The sequence below is a fragment of the Trachinotus anak genome, unplaced genomic scaffold (genome assembly GCF_046630095.1).
Source record: "Trachinotus anak isolate AG129_WGS33_773 ecotype Australia unplaced genomic scaffold, CSIRO_AGI_Tana_v1 ptg000011l, whole genome shotgun sequence".
NCBI lineage: Eukaryota > Metazoa > Chordata > Actinopteri > Carangiformes > Carangidae > Trachinotus > Trachinotus anak.
In genome coordinates, this window is record NW_027273862.1 from 1506728 (window position 1) to 1524833 (window position 18106).

Consider the following 18106-nt stretch of genomic DNA (forward strand, 5'->3'; position numbering starts at 1 on the left):
CATGTGAGTGGGTGATGGGCAACATGACCGCCTCATTTAAATCTTGATCCTGATCCTGATAATCCTTATAATTATTCCCCATCCACCATCATAAAGATTGAAATAAACCTATAAATCAGATATCTACCTTTCATAGTGAAAGCTACTCATGTTTCATGGTGAGTGTCTTAACCCTCTTGACAGTCTGTCATCTGTGCCTGGATGCTGTCTGTTATGAAACATTGTTTAGAGTTACCTGCATTGTGTATCTAAAGTCACTCATAAAGAATTATTTCTCATACTCCCCTCTGCACTATGTCAAAAGAGAGTTGCATCGCCCCCTACTGTTTATTACTTTAAAATCACCATTGCAGTATCAATTTAAGAGGCAGTTTCCTGTACCTTTCTAAAGATTTTTCTGTGCTTCTCAAGGTCTCATATCTCATTTTGTTTTCAGAATATGTCTTGTGTTGTAATTGCGCCTGTCTGCCTTACTGGCTGGAATGGAAATATACAGAACTCAGAGTGTTTACTATAGAAGTACTATAGAAGAAGGATAGACATGTATAATTATTGACTTTAAGGTTGCCTTGTTCAGTGCTTGCCTGACTTACCTGTTTAGTGAGTTTCCTATCTTGCTATTTTTTTTTAACTTTTAAGCTATGAAATGTGGTACAGTGGTTTATAAAGAAAGACCCCTTGTTTGAAAAACCCATTAAGCACCATGGGATAAAAGTATGAATAAATAACAGTCTCATCACCTGTACCTGTTATTCTCCTAATATTGACGGGTGGGTCTCAGTCTCAATAAATCAGTCATACCCAGTATAGACACAATATAGCCCAGGTTCTTGTGCCGACAGAATTACTGTGAACTTTCTGAATTTACTGAATTTATTGCATTATTCTAACACCCTGTTTGTCTCTTACAGCTTCTCATTATTCTTGTGCAGTGGTATTTGCTGACTGCAGCACTTTATACACGACTGTTGGAAAAACAGCCTCAGGACATCCACTCAATCTGTTTTCAATACAATTTCACAGCTGAAGCTAATATGACTGAAAACAGTGAACGCAGCACGATGTCATGTCAGCTGATCAGCGCCACAGCCTTACAAAACTCACATGACAGTCCGGACCTGGGACCAACATGGCTGCAGCACCACAGTGAGTTGACGCTTCTGTTTCCCAGTTGGAAAAGAATATGTGTATTTATTTGAAGAAAGATAATTTGTAGATTCGTTTTAGCTTTTTACTGTCAGACCACAGCAGCACGTTATTTCGCTAAACTCGCGATAATAATAAAGCAGTTGTCAGGCAGATATACCGTTTCGACACTGTGTAACTAATACCAGAATATATTTGAAGCTTACTTTCTCACGGATGCAGTGAACCCTACAGTTTTTAAAAACAGATGTAAGGACACCTGAAGCAGCCTTTATAGGCACATACATTTCTACAGTAAATGTACACTTAGCAACGTCATATTTAAGAGGACTGTAATTATTGAGACTGTTAGCTGAACCAGTGGTACCCAACGTTTTTGGGTTGGGGTCCCTCTTAAAGAAGGAAATGTCCACTTGTTGAACCAAAGGCTAATTTTATTTTGTCTCTGTTTCATTTGAAAGCTCTATAGAGGCCAGAAGACGTGAAACCATTGAAGATTTCACAAGCGAAAAGCAAATATTTGAGCAGTAATTTAGAGACGTAGTTTTGTGTAACTGACTTGATTATGATTCTTAGCTCATTTTGTGACACTTCAAAATTTATCATCGACTCCCATCCCATTATACTCATGTATCGATAACTAAGCTATTTTCCAGTCCAGCAGTTCCAACATGTAGTGAGTTAGTCCAGGAACTCCCCAGTCCACTTACATAAAGGTTAAAATAAACATTAACGACAACTTCCATCTGTCAGGATTGGAAGTGTCACTGAAACCTACGAGGGTTTTTAGCATATCCCCGATCACTGGTAATCAGTCTTTCATCACGGTGGAAGCTGCTCATGTTTAATGCTGAATGTGCCAACTCTGAACCTCTGAGCTGAACTACTGAATTACTAACTTTCATACATTAATAACTCAATTTATATTTTATATTTATAGTTCTGATGTGTGCCTGACAGTGATAATAATGTCAAGCATCTTCTCTTCACTTTAAACAGTGCAGTATCCACTGCTGAAGTAATTCAAAGCCAACAGTATAATTATGTATTTCGTTTTCTCAAGTCAATATGAAATAATTTTGTCTTGGTGTCAACATGACACTGGGCACATCAAATAGTGACTGTGCTGCCATCATAAAATAATTATCTGTTTATCTCAACGGAACAAGTTTTATCATCTTGTGAACACAATACAACCCAGACTGTCTTCTTAATAAAACTAGAATCTGCTGTGATAATCAGAAAAATTTCAGCAGTCAGCAGACATAAGGCAATCTCGACCAGAGATCCTCTCCTCGCAGATTGCAGAGAACAGGCATACGTTATGATAGAATGTAATCCAATGCGACACTAGAGACCATACCTTCAAAAATGAACTTAGTTTAATAAATACTAGGGCTGTCAATCAATTAAAATATTTAATCACGATTAATCGCATGAGTGATCATAGTTAATCATGATTAATCGCATATTTTTAATCTGTTCTAAATGTACCTTAAACTGATTTTTTTCAATTGTAATACTCTTTTCAACATGAGAATAGACAAATGCTTGCTTGATGCAAAAAAATCATGTTTATTTATTGCTACAATGAGAAATACTCTCAGTTCAAGTAACTAACATGTGCAAACTGCATTGTAAAACAAGATGCTGAAATAAACTAAAACAAAAGCCCAACAAAAAAAATTACAGATGGGCATACCAATTTACTGTAACTGTAACATTATACTATAATGTTAATAATAATCCATTACTGCTCACGACGGCATCGACCTCGGTTATTGCTTCCTGATTTCCCGAGCTACGGAGTGGCCCGAGGTTCAAATGTCACAAGCGTTAATCACGTTAAAAAAATGACTCCCGTTAAAGGCATGTAACGTTAACGCGTTAATAACGCGTTAACTTTGATAGCCTTAATAAATACCTAATTGACCCAGTGGGGATTGGGATTACAGCTCAGTACATGTTAGTCTCTACCTCCTTCAGTAATGTAATTGACCACCTCACAATGGCTGATCTGTCCTCTCAGTTAAACCTGTAAACTCAGTGAATGATACAGAAATCGTTGAGCCATGAAACACTACGAGGTTATGGATTAACCTTTGGTACTTTCCAGACTGAATCAGATATATTCTATTTGTTATCTTATCACCAAGGGCACATCCAAAGACCTCTCAGTTACAAGGCGGTTGATCTCTCTATATCTATGTCTTAACTCAGTCTCAAGTCTGTGGTTCACCCACGTCTTCAGGATCAAATCTACTGATCAAATGCTCAGGATTCCCTTCAGATTGAACTAGGAACATAATGGTTATCTTCTCCCTGCTTAGCGGATACATGATTCCCCTGAATTTGTTCACAAAATTTGCAATTGAAGCTTTAATTATCACCTTTCACTGCAGCGTCCATAATTTTTGATGAAGAAACTTTTCTTCTTTCAGAAAACTTGTGTTTAGCCTAATATTGTAGGAATTTTTGTTATAATCATGGACAGTTAAAGCGCATGTGAATCTATCATGTACCACCACTACATCTCCAGCTTCAAAACTTCCCACTATAACTGCTATATAGTTTTGTTAATATACTATTTTGTTTCCACTATGTCATTTAACACAATTGGTTTTATATGTAGGTGAATACATAAGTGAACTAAGATGTCAGGAAATAGTTGAATAATGGTGAGACAGTGTGAGTCAGATTTATTTTATGGTAGGCTTGTGCACCAGAACTGGTCTGTTCAGCCACTCATTGACTCTCCCTGTCCTGTCAGACCTGTCTACTGGCTGGGCAATGACACCCTGAGAGTGTCTGCTGCCCTTTTTGCTGAGAACCGTCAACAACTGTGCAGAGGGCTGAAAGCCAAAGACGGAGTGGTGCCAAAGTCAGTTGTGGTGCTGCAGGGAGGAGAGCAGAAGCAGAGGTACTGCACGGACACCGACCTCCTTTTCAGGCAGGTAAGTTGTCTTTAGTTGACTCTGGGATTGTTGCAAAGCAAAGGCTGAGGTGGGGGCGAGGTCTTGCATGTATTAATTCATCCTTCTATGACCCATATTTGTCCCAACCCATCAGTGAGTTAATGTCAGTGGGCCCAGCTGGTTGTTTGTTGATCCCTAAAACCCTTACGAGCGTATTCCATCAAGGTGCCACAAAAACCTCACTTTGCTTCTCTGAAAGTCAGGTCTCGTTCTGAGCTTCTCTGTTAGTGTTAATTTCCTCACTCCAGCCACGTTGCACAGAAGTCTCTTGTGTCTATGATCTCATCCACCAAAGCCTGTGTCAATAATTGTTTTTTTTTTACAAATATTGGTGGGCACATTAAAAGTTTTGTTTTTTAGCTTTGTATTCACCTCAGTAAAGCCAACTGGTCTGATAAGGGACAGCATTTTATTTTTTCTTGTGTAATAATCTGACCAGAATATGCTGACACCCTGCTTTCTTTGAGCTGACTATTATATTTCCTTCACTGATGTTCTGGCTGATTGTTTCAATTCTGCAGGAGTCTTTCTTCCACTGGGCTTTTGGAGTAACTGAGCCTGACTGTTATGGAGCCATTGATGTGGACTCTGGGAAATCCATCCTTTTTGTCCCCAAACTGCCTGAAAGCTATGGCACCTGGATGGGAGAGTAAGTCACACTAATCCTCAAAGAGCTGTGGAGATGGCCAACAATCATCACAGGCTGGTCCAGAGCTGTGAGCTCGAAAGGGTTGACAGAGTCATGTGCTACACAAGTCATGTTTGTATTAGATTAGTTAATTTAAAACAAATAAATGCAGCCAAAATCTATATAAGGATTTTCTCCATCACACAAAAAACCTTAGTGATGCGCTTCACTACACTGATGCATATCTAGCATTTCCAGCACACATACTACACAGAGTAAATTGCTGATATAAATGATGTTTTTAGATTTATTTTTTACTTGTTTTGGAAATTATTGATCCTTTCACAAAATGCCCAAAATCCCACCTGAAAATAACGTTAAAAATGGTAGTTGAACAGGTTGTAGATAACAAGAAATTAGACATGCAGTGTTGCACACTTCCTAGTGCTTGTGTGTAACTCAATCAGAGAAACCACTGGACATGATGTGGAAACAACCTCATGTCACATGTTTGCTCTTCCCCAATCTATAAACCTCAAAGAATCTTTTGTCATCTGATGTGTATAAAAAATGTTTTCAATCTGGAGTTAATTTAATGTACTGACATCTTCATTATTTTTGTTCTTCACCTGTTTTTGTCTTTTACTATGTTTATTTTACTTTTCTTCACCAGTTGTCTCCTTTGTGTTTATTGACAGGATCTTTCCTAAAGAGCACTTCAAGGCAAAGTACGCTGTTGATGAGGTGCAATACACCTGTGATGTAAGTCAGTCTGTGCTGGTGTTGGTCTTTATAGTCTGTGTGTGTGTGTGTGTGTGTGTGTGTGTGAGAGAGAGAGAGTGTGACAGAGAGTGAACTTTTCCCTGTGCAGTAACTGAAACTTGATGTTAAGTCACCCATCTATGAAGTTACAGGAAAGGACATCAGTATCCCCATAGACAAGATGAAGATAAAGGTCAAAGTCATCATTATTTTCTTTGAACCTCCTGGCGAAAAAAAACAAAACCCTGACCTGCATCATTTTTTGCCCGACTAAACATTTTATTGAAAGCAATTTTAAAAAAAGAAATAAACATGCGTGGAAGTTTTTTTAACATACTCTCTGCAGCCTGTCTGCATTTTGCATGTGATTAAATGTTTTGGGGAGTGTGTAAGAGGATGGAAAAGCGCTGGGGGAACGGATGTTGTGTGAGAAAATGCTGCAGTGCTCACACAAAGCTTGTGTAGTTTTATACTGATGATAAAATTTGTTGGAACGATTCAGGAGCGTGCACACAGTTCAACCCTCAAACCTCCCAGGGGATCATTTTGAATTTTATTTTAAATTTGCAGCTACATCCTCTTCTTTTCAGCCATCTAGTCTAAAAATACACACTCCTGTTCAGACTGTCTGTAACTGCATATTTTGAGACTTTGGGAAAACAGTCCTGTATAGTAAGTGTTGACAGTAGATTCCCAGGGGAGCTACATTAGAGGGACAGCTTGAAAATTTACATGTTGACAACTCAAAATAATATGTTTGCATTTGAAATAATCACATGTAATTTCTATATTTACACTGTAATCTCTGTTGACTCATCCTGCTGGTATTTCAGGTATTTTTACACCTCCCTGAGGTGTTAGATTTCCTAATTAGTCACAGGTTGAGACTAACTGATCTGGAGTATTATAATAGGAAACATCTGATCATATAATAGCTGGCTCTGCATTTGTTTAGCTAATACTGTCATCTTGTCAGACACAGAAACCAGCATGAGTGTTCAGTTGGCAGTGCTGCCTACAGGAGGACCTAAGAGAGAACTATGTGTTTTTTTGTTTTTTTTTTTGTGTTGTTTTTCAGAAGCAAGTCATGAATATTTGAGTGTTTTTCTATTTTTCAAACACTTAGACAGAAGATGATGTTGCACACACACTTTTCTCCGCACTACCCTGCTCAACATGTTCACGTTTTAAATTGTTAAAAAAAGAAAAAAAAAAGATTTTTTTTTTTAATAATCCTTTTTAAGTATCTGACAGGAGTCATGATTTATTGCAGAGTTTTCATATCAATATTTTTGTATCAGTGACAATACCTTTGGAAAATTCAAAATATGTGCAGAGTCTCACTTGCCTTTAGACTTCTGTTGTGCATATGCAAATAATGCTGCTCTTTGATTTAAAACTGCTCATCGCTGATTTTGTAAGTTTTGTTATACTTCAGACAAATCCTCATTACTCTGCAAAATTTAGAGTTCAGATTTTACTTAGTTTTTTGTTGTTTCTGTGGCTCTGTTGTGTCTCAGTCTTCTAATAACTCCCTGTCTGCTTCCCTGCAGATTGTTGATGTCCTGTCCAACCTGAAACCAGCAGTGCTTCTAACACTGGTATGCATCACTATTCATGATTTGAATATTCATCATTATTCGTACCTGATTACAGCTACTGATACATGAAATTATTTAATAGCAGATGACGGCTCACAAGTGTTGTGTGGGAGTAATTTCCTGAACCCGTTTTTGGGGATGGCTCCAGTCACCCTATGTTAGCTGCCAGTTCATTCATCATATCAAAAATAGACACACAAACAAACTGAATTCTTTCAGTTTATTTGTGTGTACAACCTGAATCTTTAACAGTGTCAACCTAGAAAAACCTGATTATTATATTATATACTGCTAAAGATGCAGTGTGAGAATTAATGTAAACTCTTTCTACTAATTCTACATTTCTACAGTGGAAAAGCTCATCAGCATCAACTTAGTGTACTGTATTGACACTTGAATACACTTGCTCATGATGTTTTTCTTTCCATGCAGCGAGGACAGAACACAGACAGTGGAAGCATCTGCCGAGAAGCCTCCTTTGAAGGAATTAGTCGGTCTGTTTAATTGGCATCAATTTGCATTAACATAATTATACTTTGTTTATGGAGGGTTTTTTTTTTCTTTTATAACCAAGGATAGAACAGACTCATGCATACTGGATGTTGCTGATTAACCTGATTCTGAATATAATTAATTAAGCAGAGAATCTTGCTTTTGGTTGTTAGTTGTCAATTAATGCTAATGTTACTATTGTCCTTAGACTTTGTTCTTTTTTTAACTATGTGTATCACACAGTTTTATCTACTCTTCACTCTGACCCTATCTGCTTTGTAAAACAAGTGTCATCCTTATTTCAAAGGTCATATAACCATTTGCATCAAATTGCATTTATATTTATAATGCTGCTGTTTCTTTTTCTTTTTTTTTTTTCACCAGCTTCCAAGTAAACAACAGCCTTTTGCACCCAGTCATTGTGGAATGGTAAGCAATTAAAATTTGTTTTATAATATTATCAACAAACCCAAGATACAAATAAAGACCATAGTCTCCCTCTGTTAATTTCCTAACAGTTTTTTTTTTTCAGTCAGATTCTTTTAATACACAAACCTGTGCAATTGCAGCTGCCCAGTCAGGTAATCGTGTGTGTGCAATCAGAAGCATTGGCTTCTCCTGGAGTTGTTTTTTTTTTTTCCCTCTTAGAGTCAGAAGCCAGTGCGCACGGATGTAATGGACTTCGTGCTTGCCTGGTTGTCCTTGGCATTAGTGTGCACCCTCCAGATGAATTGCCATTTTGTGAAATGAGGAATGTTTTGCAGGCACACCCCCTGGGGAGAAAGACTTGATATATATTATCGTAGAAATCCTTAATACTCTCCAGTATGTATTTCAATTCTAGCCATTTAAGGTGCAGCTAGGTCTTCCCTAACCCAAATAAACAAGGGGCAAAAATACCTCAGTTGGTCCTAAAGCTTAAATTTAAATCAAAAGACTGTATTACATTTTATTATGGTTTGAAACACTTTCATCAGTTCTGCAACAGTAGATTATGAGATCATCTCCCTCTGGAATTTCAACAAATGAGAATGATGGAGGAAAGTCTGCTAAACAGCAGCAACTGTATTAACGGTGTATCTTTAAGAAATGTCTCTGTTTCAGCCATCACAATACAAAAGCAGTATTCCTTTAGCTTGACGTGTAGGTTGAATGAATTCTGTATGCTGCGTGGCTGTACAGTCCTCACACTGTGCTTCAATAAACTGGCAGTGTATCGATCAGAGAGGGGGAGAGCTGGTATCTCACTTCTTCTTCTTGTCTGTCTGCAGCCGTCTGATTAAGACTGATATGGAGCTGGAGGTCCTGCGTTACACTAACAGGATTTCAAGTGAAGCCCACAAAATGGTGAGGTTCTTTTTTGTCAGACACCACGCTAAAATTGATTTATATTTTTAATATGAAAACAATAAAAGAAGGGAATGGAAAGAATTTAAAGTTCAGAGTTTGAAATCAAGCACCCAAAGTATTGAAATGCATCAAGCAGCTCATTGAGTTTTAAACTTGTGCAAAGGATTCAGAGATGTCAGGATCCTAAGGCTATAAACTGTTTAAATGCTACTGATTTTAACTTCATGCAGTAGCTTAGAGGCACGCAATTAACAGAGATGGCTTTTGACCAATAAGCTGTAACTTTAAAGCATTATTTTACTTGTGAACCGAATTGAATTTTATTACCACAAGTTAACCTCACAAAAATCAGCCCTCTAAAATTACAGTTTTTCCCCTTTTTTTTTTTTTTTACAATTGTGATCATTAGACTTTTCAGAGGTTTTCAGAGGTTTATTTTTACCCATGTGTACCCAAAGCCAACCATTTCAGTAGATTTTCAGTCATGACAGCCTATAGATGTCTAGTAAAAACAGAAAATATTCTTCCAATACACTGCATACATTACCCAGTGAGTTACCTGAGAGAGAAAGAGCAAAAGAGCGAGAGTGTCCTGTTTTGCTCACCACTCTCTCTGTTTTTCTCGGATACCAGAGTGATGACAGTAAGATGACAAATGGATTTTATGGTGATGCTGAAACAAAATTGTCATCACAAATAAAGCATTGTTTATTTACTTTTAATAATCAGAGCATTCACTACCACTGAAAATCAGCAAGGGGAGGCGCATAGAAACAGTAATTTCAATTTCAAAAGAGTTAGTAACAGGTTTGCACAGCAGTTTTTAAGTTTGCTAACCACATATAATCACACTTTTTCACTGTAGATCATGAAGCATGTGAAGCCTGGACAGAAAGAGTATGAAATGGAGAGGTAAGTGGTACATTGTGTGAGTGTATATATTTCAGCCAATGTTTGGCCAAACATTAACCAAGACACACAAACAGAATGTCTTTCTCCTCTTTTATATCTATGGCTATCGTTACAGTATATGTGGGGACTGACACAGTCCTGATTGTATTTGACTTTATTTTCAGACTTTACACCAGCTGGTTCAACAAACAGAGAAGTCTGACACTCCACCAACTGTTTAATTGTGTTATAGGTGCGGAGGAGAAAGTATTCTGGGGTTTCCTGTTTGTTGAGAGTATGCTACATTATGGCACCTGTTAGACACTGGTAGATCTGGCACTGCTAGGTGACCATGGTACTTTATATGCTTTAGGTGTATTAAAAACTATAAAAAGTTAATATAGTACAGTACCAATCCTGTCAACTTGCAGGGACGGCTAATTAACAACATAAGCAAATAAAAGATGCTAACTATGTTTACCGTCCTGATATGTCCACTAGTCGCTGATTTCGGTGCAGAACAAACTCCTCAACAAACTCATTTTTCTTTAAGTCTCCTCCTCTAACCATCTTGATAGTCTCTGCTCTTTCATCTGTCAGCCTAGCACAAGCATTGGTGATGGACAGGGTACAAGACCTGATCCAGAATTTCTCAATGAGGAAATAAGAGTAGATGTACTTCCAGCCCCAGTTTTCAGTTTTTTTCACCTTTTTATGTGGGAAAAATATTAATCATAGTACAGAGTATTTTACGTACATATCTGGAGAGGAGCTTTAAGAGACAAAACACAAAAAAAGACTAATTTAGACAGTAATTTAATATATTATTTTTTTAATATATTTGAACAGCTGTCAGTCACACTCATTTCCCTTTGCCGTATTAGAAGAACCAGGAAATATCCCTACACAGCATTGTGATGCTGTGGACATCCATAGAAGTATTTGATGCGTTTGAGCGTGTGATGATTAGTTTCTGTTTTCTGACCCTTTTTTTTTTCAGCCTGTTCCAGCACTACTGCTACACTAAAGGAGGGATGCGCCACACCTCATACACTTGTATCTGTGGAACGTAAGGCGTCTTCAATTAATTCACCTGTTTTATTTCTATTTACTTAATGTCTTACTATAATTGCTTTCTAATTATCTTACTTAATTGATTAATTACACACCTATTATAATAGGGATGTGGTGATCGATGGGAAAAAATGGCAGCTTTAAGGTCAGAAGTTACCAAAATCTTGAGGCCAGACACCTTCAAATACTGTCTTCACTGGAAAAAACAAAAATATTAGAAACAATACAAAGCAGAACATCCTTTAAGCCTTTGTGGGACTCCAGTACCCTCAAGGATTTGAACACAAATCAGAGTTTAGGAAGCAGAGGAAGCAGCTCTCTGTAACCCTGCTGAATCCCAGGCGTCTAGTCAGTAGAAACAAACCATGTTCGCTAAAACATAACATCACCTTCCTGTTTTAGGGTTGTTGCCAACTAGCAGCATCACTATGGATGAAGAATTTTGAGACGTTGTTGTTAATGTTGTTAACACAAAGAGTTTGTGTCCAGGGTGGGAGGAGTCAGGGAAGATTGTAGCTGACTCCTCCCACCCTGGACACAAACTCTTTGAGTCACTCCCCTCTGGCAGGAGCTGCGGTCCTTCAGGACCAAAACCTCTCGCCACAAAAATAGCTTCTTCCCATCTGCTATCAGCCTTATCAACAAGGCTAGAGAGCCCCACTGTTGCTGATCAATTGCACCAATCACCAGAAAAAATTCCTTGTATGTGAAAACATACTTGGCAATAAAACTGATTCTGATTCTGATTCTGATTCTAATCATGCTCTGGCCTTTTCTATTAAAGGCCATATGTAATGAGCAACTTTGGGGGATTAGTTGTTAAGGATGCATGTTATTTTCTGTTCAAATTAAAATCAGTTTAACTTGTTGTGATAGTTGCTTTATACAAGGCACATTCAAAACAATTACCACCTTGTAGTGCAGTTGTTATTCATATGTAGTGATACTTTATGTGTTTTTAATTCATACATTGTGTGTTCAATACCAGGGGCCACAATTCCTCTGTCCTCCACTATGGCCATGCTGGGGCTCCCAATGACAAGACAATTGTGGATGGAGATATGTGGTGAGTAGCTTTCAATAGTTTTTAACTTTCAGCAGTTTTTAGGTGCAACCACATCATGGTGTTGGTATGTAACACACTCACAAACCCAACAGATCCTCCTAAAGCAGGAGCTGTTGTGTCATTGTCAGGCCAATTCTCCACATGCCAAACTCTATTGCCTCTGTGAAACGCTTCTTTGGTGAAGTGTCTCCTAAAGGGACTGTTACTGTTCTCCTTACGTTGTGCTCTTCAGTGTTGTTGCTGTCTGCGTACGTTTGTTTCACTGTAAGCAACTCAAAAACAGTTTGGACACAAATCTCAGGCACTTTGGAAAGACATTTGATTCATTGATTTGAGTCAGTGCTGATAATTTGTTGTCTGCAGTCTGTTTGACATGGGAGGAGAGTACTACTGCTACTCGTCAGACATCACCTGCTCCTTCCCAGCCAACGGCAAGTTCACCCCTGACCAGAAGGCAATCTACGAGGCTGTCCTCAAGTCCTCCCGAGCTGTCATGGCTGCCATCAAACCAGGTTATAATCTTGTAGTCAGTTTAATTGAGTACATGTTACATGACCTACAAAAAAGTAAATGGGGGAAAGCACTGAAAAGTTAACTTTTACCAGCAGAGGGTTCACTTTTAATTGTTTTATTACATTTTATAGTTAGCTTTTTTGTTTTTATAAAGTATGACCCACAGTAGACCACAGTGATGACATTTGACTTGAAGAGTCCTTCAACTGGTTAAATTTCCAAGGCTTTCAATTTTCTGTTCTTCAATAACAAAACTGTTTGTGCTGAAGGTGTGAAGTGGTCTGACATGCACCGCCTGGCTGACCGGGTTCACCTGGAGGAGCTGGTGAAGATCGGCATCCTGAATGGCAGCGTGGAGGACATGATGAAGGTCCACATGGGCTCCGTCTTCATGCCTCACGGCTTGGGACACCTGCTGGGCATTGATGTGCACGATGTGGGAGGCTACCCTGAGGTAAGAACAGAAGACTTCAATTCTGAGATTTCTCTCATCACAAGAAGAAGAAAGCACACTTCCTGTTCCTCTAGTATTGACATGTCATCAATAATAGAGTGGCCCTCAGTGAAGAAGTGAGAGTGGAACAAACCGAGGTCAAGCTGTAGGAACAAGTTCAGGATGAGGGCAGGAGAGAGGGGAGGGTCACATGTTGTCTGAGACAATGCTATCACATGTCAAAATGGGTATTTTTGTCTGTTTAACCTTAAAACACTCAAAACAGTCAAAATGTTGGTGTGAAAGTCCTGAAAAAAATTCACATATCATTCTAAAGATCTAGAAAATAGGAATGTTCCTCAGAGAACTTTCTATGCAAATGTTCTGCTAGTGTTCTCCTAACTGCCCCCTCGGGCATGGTAACCTAATAATAAGAACAACAAAAACAGTTGGGACCCCTAATGATAAAAAAAAAAAAAAAAAGACAATTAAAATATTTTGAACTAGTATTAACTGTGTAGCTTGGGTTCAACAAAATGTATTACTGCTCAGGGGGTGGAGCGCATCGATGAGCCTGGACTGAGGAGTCTTCGGATGGGCCGCCCGGTGCAGGAGAGGATGGTCCTCACCGTGGAGCCTGGCATATACTTCATCAACCACTTGCTGGACCAGGCCTTGGCTGACCCTACACAGAGCTGCTTCATCAACAACCAAGTGCTGGCTCGCTTCCGCGGCTTTGGAGGGGTCAGTCTGCCACTACTTTTTTTTTGGATTGGATTCACCAGATTGGTGGTCAAGTATTTTTTAAGGACCAATTCAATTCAGGGTCACGGTGACTTCATGCTCTTGTGAATGTGATATACTGCTGGATTTAGGGAAAGTCTTGGAATATCATGGAAATTTGAAGCTGTATGTCAAACATGGTGAAATCAGAGAATTTAAATCCTAAAGAGAAGCTGACTTTTCAGTCACTGATCCAGCTTATATTCAGTAAATGAAGTCATCTTTGCTTCAACTGTGCCTTTCAACATCTCCCCCTTATATTCTAACATGTTTAACTGACTACTGTCGAGGTCGAGGCAGACGGCCGCCCACCCTGAGCCCGGTTCTGTTGGAGGTTTCTTCCTGTTAAAAGGGAGTTTTTCCTCCCCCCTGTCGCCAAGCACTTGCTCGTTGTGGGAACTGTTGGGTTCTTTTCTGTAACAAAGTAAGGTCTTGACCTGACCCTGTAAAGTGCCTTGAGATAATGTATATTATGATTTGGCGCTATACAAATAAAATTGAATTGAATTGAATTACTGTCTCACTAATATGCGCAGGTTCGTATTGAGGATGACATCGCAGTGACAGCGGATGGTATTGAGCTGCTGACCTGCGTCCCTCGCACTGTGGAGGAGATTGAGGCTTTCATGGCTGACTCTGGAAAAATCTTCAGCCCCGTCGTCAGCAGTGAGAAATTCTGAAAGACAGCTCGTGAAGTCTGAGCTGTACACTGCAGTATCATTAATTACCACAAAGAAACAACAAAGAATATTTTTGCATGAAACTGAAGTTCTTACTCTTACTCTTATCTCACTTTACATAACAGATGCACAATCAAGAGAATCATACATGACTAACAAAACAAGCAAAATGTGACATTTCATACAGTATCTTAATGAAGATTTTATAATGGTTTGAAAATTCTGATGTGAAGTGTTAGCAACAGGGATGACTTCTACCTAAGAACAGTAACAAAGTTCATGTCTGTGCCTCCTTGGAAAAGAGATTTAATTTTTTTGAAAATATTTCTTATTCTTATATGTTCCTCTTTATAAACATTGATTTAAAGAAAAACCCTGTGAAATTGAATTAAACATTTTAATTTGCAAGTGTTTTGTTTTATTAGTTTTTTTTTATGAAAGACAATTCTTTTCTACGAACCAGACAGCTAGTTGACCTCTTGTCCAGTGAGAGAAGAAAATTTCCTAATGTAGTGAAGTCTGTAGTACTGCCACCGATATAAAGGCCAGATGCTGGTATTTGGGCATTGGAAACCTTTAAAGGGATGTTGTCAAAAAGCAAGTCGGAAGTTGGATTATGTGCTGGAAAAAAGGTATTTATTACAAAAATAATAACAAACAGGAAAAATAAACCCCAGGAAATTCAACAAAAAATAACCTAAGATATACAAACCATAAGCACTACAGCCTCACAGCAAGCCACCACCCACTCCCCTCCCTATTGACCACTGAATGGCATTTTACCTTCTCCTCACCAAACTGGAACACACCACCTACCCAGGTGAGAGTGTGGGTGAGTTACACACACAAACACAAGTGTATAGAACACACATTCTTCTGTTACTGCTGACAATAACAGTCTACTATAAGCTCACAAGTTATTCATAACTGCACAACGATTAACCAAATGTTATTTCCTGCAGAACAGTTTTACCCATCTCCCTACATCTTAACAATGTCCAGTCCAGCATTACTAAGAAGACCTGATGATAATGTGGGGGAACAGGGCCTGGTGAGAAGGGAATGGAGCAGCATTCACACAATGTCTTTAAGATGATGCAGCATTAAATCAACATGTACTGTATATTACTATGAGAAGTGGAACTTATAAATATAATTATTGTAATACCACATTTGTACTTGACTTACAGCAGAGACATCACATCCTCATCCTCTGATGTTAAACGGAATCAGTTTAGGAATCACACAAAGAGAAGCGTCTGTAAAGTGTATAAATAGTCATGTTTTATATTTCAGGAAATCTCACTAACACTCCTCATGAAAATCAGTCTTTGGTCACTTTAAAATGTTTTCTGATTCTGTTATTGCCCTGTTACTAGGAAGTGAGCTTCTCATTTCTCCTTGCATTATTTGCTGATGGTGACAGTTTATAAAATCTCTCATTCCCATTCTTACTGAAATGGGTCAGTAGACGTCTGATCTGACCGCGGAAAAACTTTAATTTAAATGTTTATATATGAGCTGCCATTGGCTCCAGCTTGAGGCTTAAAAGCATCAATCTGTTTTAAAGTTTCTAAGGATACAATTGTTTCATATGGGTAACTATATAGATTTGTTACTTTATGTTACATTTATATATGTTACATCTTTTTTTCAAATCCCTCCTTATGAACCAAATCTCACCTTCATACCCTTTAAATGTTTGAGTCTTTTTCAGGCATACCTTTATGGAGACCTCAAGCTATTTTCACTAAATTCCATCAATGTCTACAGTAAATGCACTTACTGGTGCACACTGCTTACTTGTGTGGCCTATTTAAAAGAGACCACCCTCCTGCCCTCATGACAAAGGTAATCTAAAAATTTCATGAACTGTGCATGACTGGGAAGGGTAATGGGCTGCACTGTAGTGCATGTTGTGCCTATGTCCTGTAAATGCTCATTTGTACACTAATAGTGTCACAGAGAACATGCTTTGCAGGTTCAGTGCCAACACCATCGATCAGCTGACCTAACCAATCTGTCCTGACAGATACACACATACACCTGGACACTAAGCCACCAGTGAATGATACAGAAATCCCTGAGTCATGAAATACTGTGAGGTTAAAGGTCAACTTCTGGTGCAGTCCAGACTGAACCAAATGTTGCATTTGTTGTTTTATCAGTTAAACCACGAGTCAGAGACCAAGACTTCCCAGTAACAAGGGAATCAAGCTGTGTGATATCAAAAAGCTTTCATAAGGCAGGCTGGTCAGGCTGGTTTACACACCTCTTCAAGCTCAAATCTACAAGCAGAGCCAAAGGATTGCCTTCTAATGTGGCTTAAACATGATGTGTCTCCTGGCTGTTGTCAGTAGATAGATTTTCACACATAAGTTGCCTTTAAGGCTCTAATTAACCCTGCAGACTCCATAGGTCCTCTATGAAGAGAATAAGTAGGGTGCTGAAAAACAAAAAGTCTTTTCCTAAAAGAGAGAGAGAGTCAGAGAGAGAGAAAACAACTTTAAATCACTGAATTGCCAATTTACACAGAAGTATCAGATAACAGCTGTATTTGGTGAAGGTAGTATGCGGTGGAATTACCGGCAGGTTAAGGACATGTAAATCTACTGTATACTGCCACAGTGGTGCAGTTTTGGTTTCCTTCGGCAACCAGATTCTCCATTGTAAGATGAAACCACAACATAATCAGCTCAATAAGTCAGACAACATTCAACTGAGTTACTTACTGTACACTGCAGCTGCTGTGTATTTTGTGGATATCAGTTTTATTTTCACTGTCATTATTCATAGTTGGTTTGCAAATGAGTGGTGTTCAGTGAAAGTGAGAAAATAGTTGCATGATGGAAGGAAGAGTGGAGAGAAAATGACACTGTGCAGACTTGAGCATTATAAGCTACTGTTGTTGTAATGCCATTACAACAGAGTCTCCAACCATTACTCCAGCCTGAGCCGCCCAAACTTCTGTCTCCTTGTCCTCTCTGTCTACTGGCTGGGTAATGAGGGCTGAAAGCCGAAGACAGAGTGGTGCCAAAGTCAGTGGTTGTGCTGCAGGGAGGAGAGCAGGAGCAGAGGTACTGCACGGACACAGGACTTAAATTTATTCCATACATTCAGTGAGGCTATGCTTTTATTCATTCATCTGTCCAATAGTTAAAGTCCTCTTAGCAAATCATGGACCCAATGAAAGTGACCTAAAAACCTCATCTGGCTTCTCCTAAAGAGTATGAGCAGTGCACTGTCAATCTCATCATTCACAAATATGTAGTTTAGCTAGAAATCACTTTAGTTCATGGTCTCAGTTTTTTTGGACACTTCCACCCACGATAAGGTCAGAAATGTAACCAAGAGAAATGCCACAGAGAGCTTTAAAAGTAAGCAATAAAATTTTAGAATCTATTCTAAAACATACTGTGAGCCAGTGTGATGTGGTCATGTCTCTTGGTTCTTGTTAAAAGCCTGGTAGCAGAGTTCTGTACAGTCTGGAGACGATCAACAGATTTTGGGTGAGACAAGTGAAAAGACAGGTGTGATGAGATAAAAGCATCTGGAATAGTGTCTGAGTCTTTAAAAGTTAAAAAGATTGTATTTTAGAAATATTTCTAAGGTGATAAAAACATGTTTGTACAGGTTTTTTGGTGCTCTACTCAAACCTGAAATATCTGATTTCAGTTGTGAATAGTGGAGATTGAGGTGTATTCAAAAGTTT

The 18106-nt window shown here is 38.6% G+C and overlaps 1 protein-coding gene across 1 annotated transcript; it reads left to right on the forward strand.

Moving 5' to 3' along the window:
* Window positions 1-1023: 1023 nt before the first annotated feature.
* Window positions 1024-14802, forward strand: pepd (peptidase D). Its single transcript, XM_071488414.1, has 15 exons — window positions 1024-1146; window positions 3917-4100; window positions 4643-4770; window positions 5448-5511; window positions 7065-7112; window positions 7545-7606; window positions 7989-8033; window positions 8876-8951; window positions 9820-9866; window positions 10846-10914; window positions 11908-11985; window positions 12349-12497; window positions 12768-12952; window positions 13484-13675; window positions 14251-14802. Exons 1-15 carry the CDS (start codon window positions 1130-1132, stop codon window positions 14392-14394), a joined length of 1488 nt encoding a protein of 495 aa, XP_071344515.1. The 5' UTR covers window positions 1024-1129; the 3' UTR covers window positions 14395-14802.
* Window positions 14803-18106: the final 3304 nt, after the last annotated feature.

What these genes read in the sequence shown, in the direction of transcription:
- pepd (XM_071488414.1), top strand. An exon ending in CAAGTGAAGCCCACAAAATG is followed by an intron (nt 8,952 to 9,819) that starts GTGAGGTTCTTT and finishes TTTTCACTGTAG; the next exon opens with ATCATGAAGCATGTGAAGCC. An exon ending in ATGTGGGAGGCTACCCTGAG is followed by an intron (nt 12,953 to 13,483) that starts GTAAGAACAGAA and finishes ATTACTGCTCAG; the next exon opens with GGGGTGGAGCGCATCGATGA.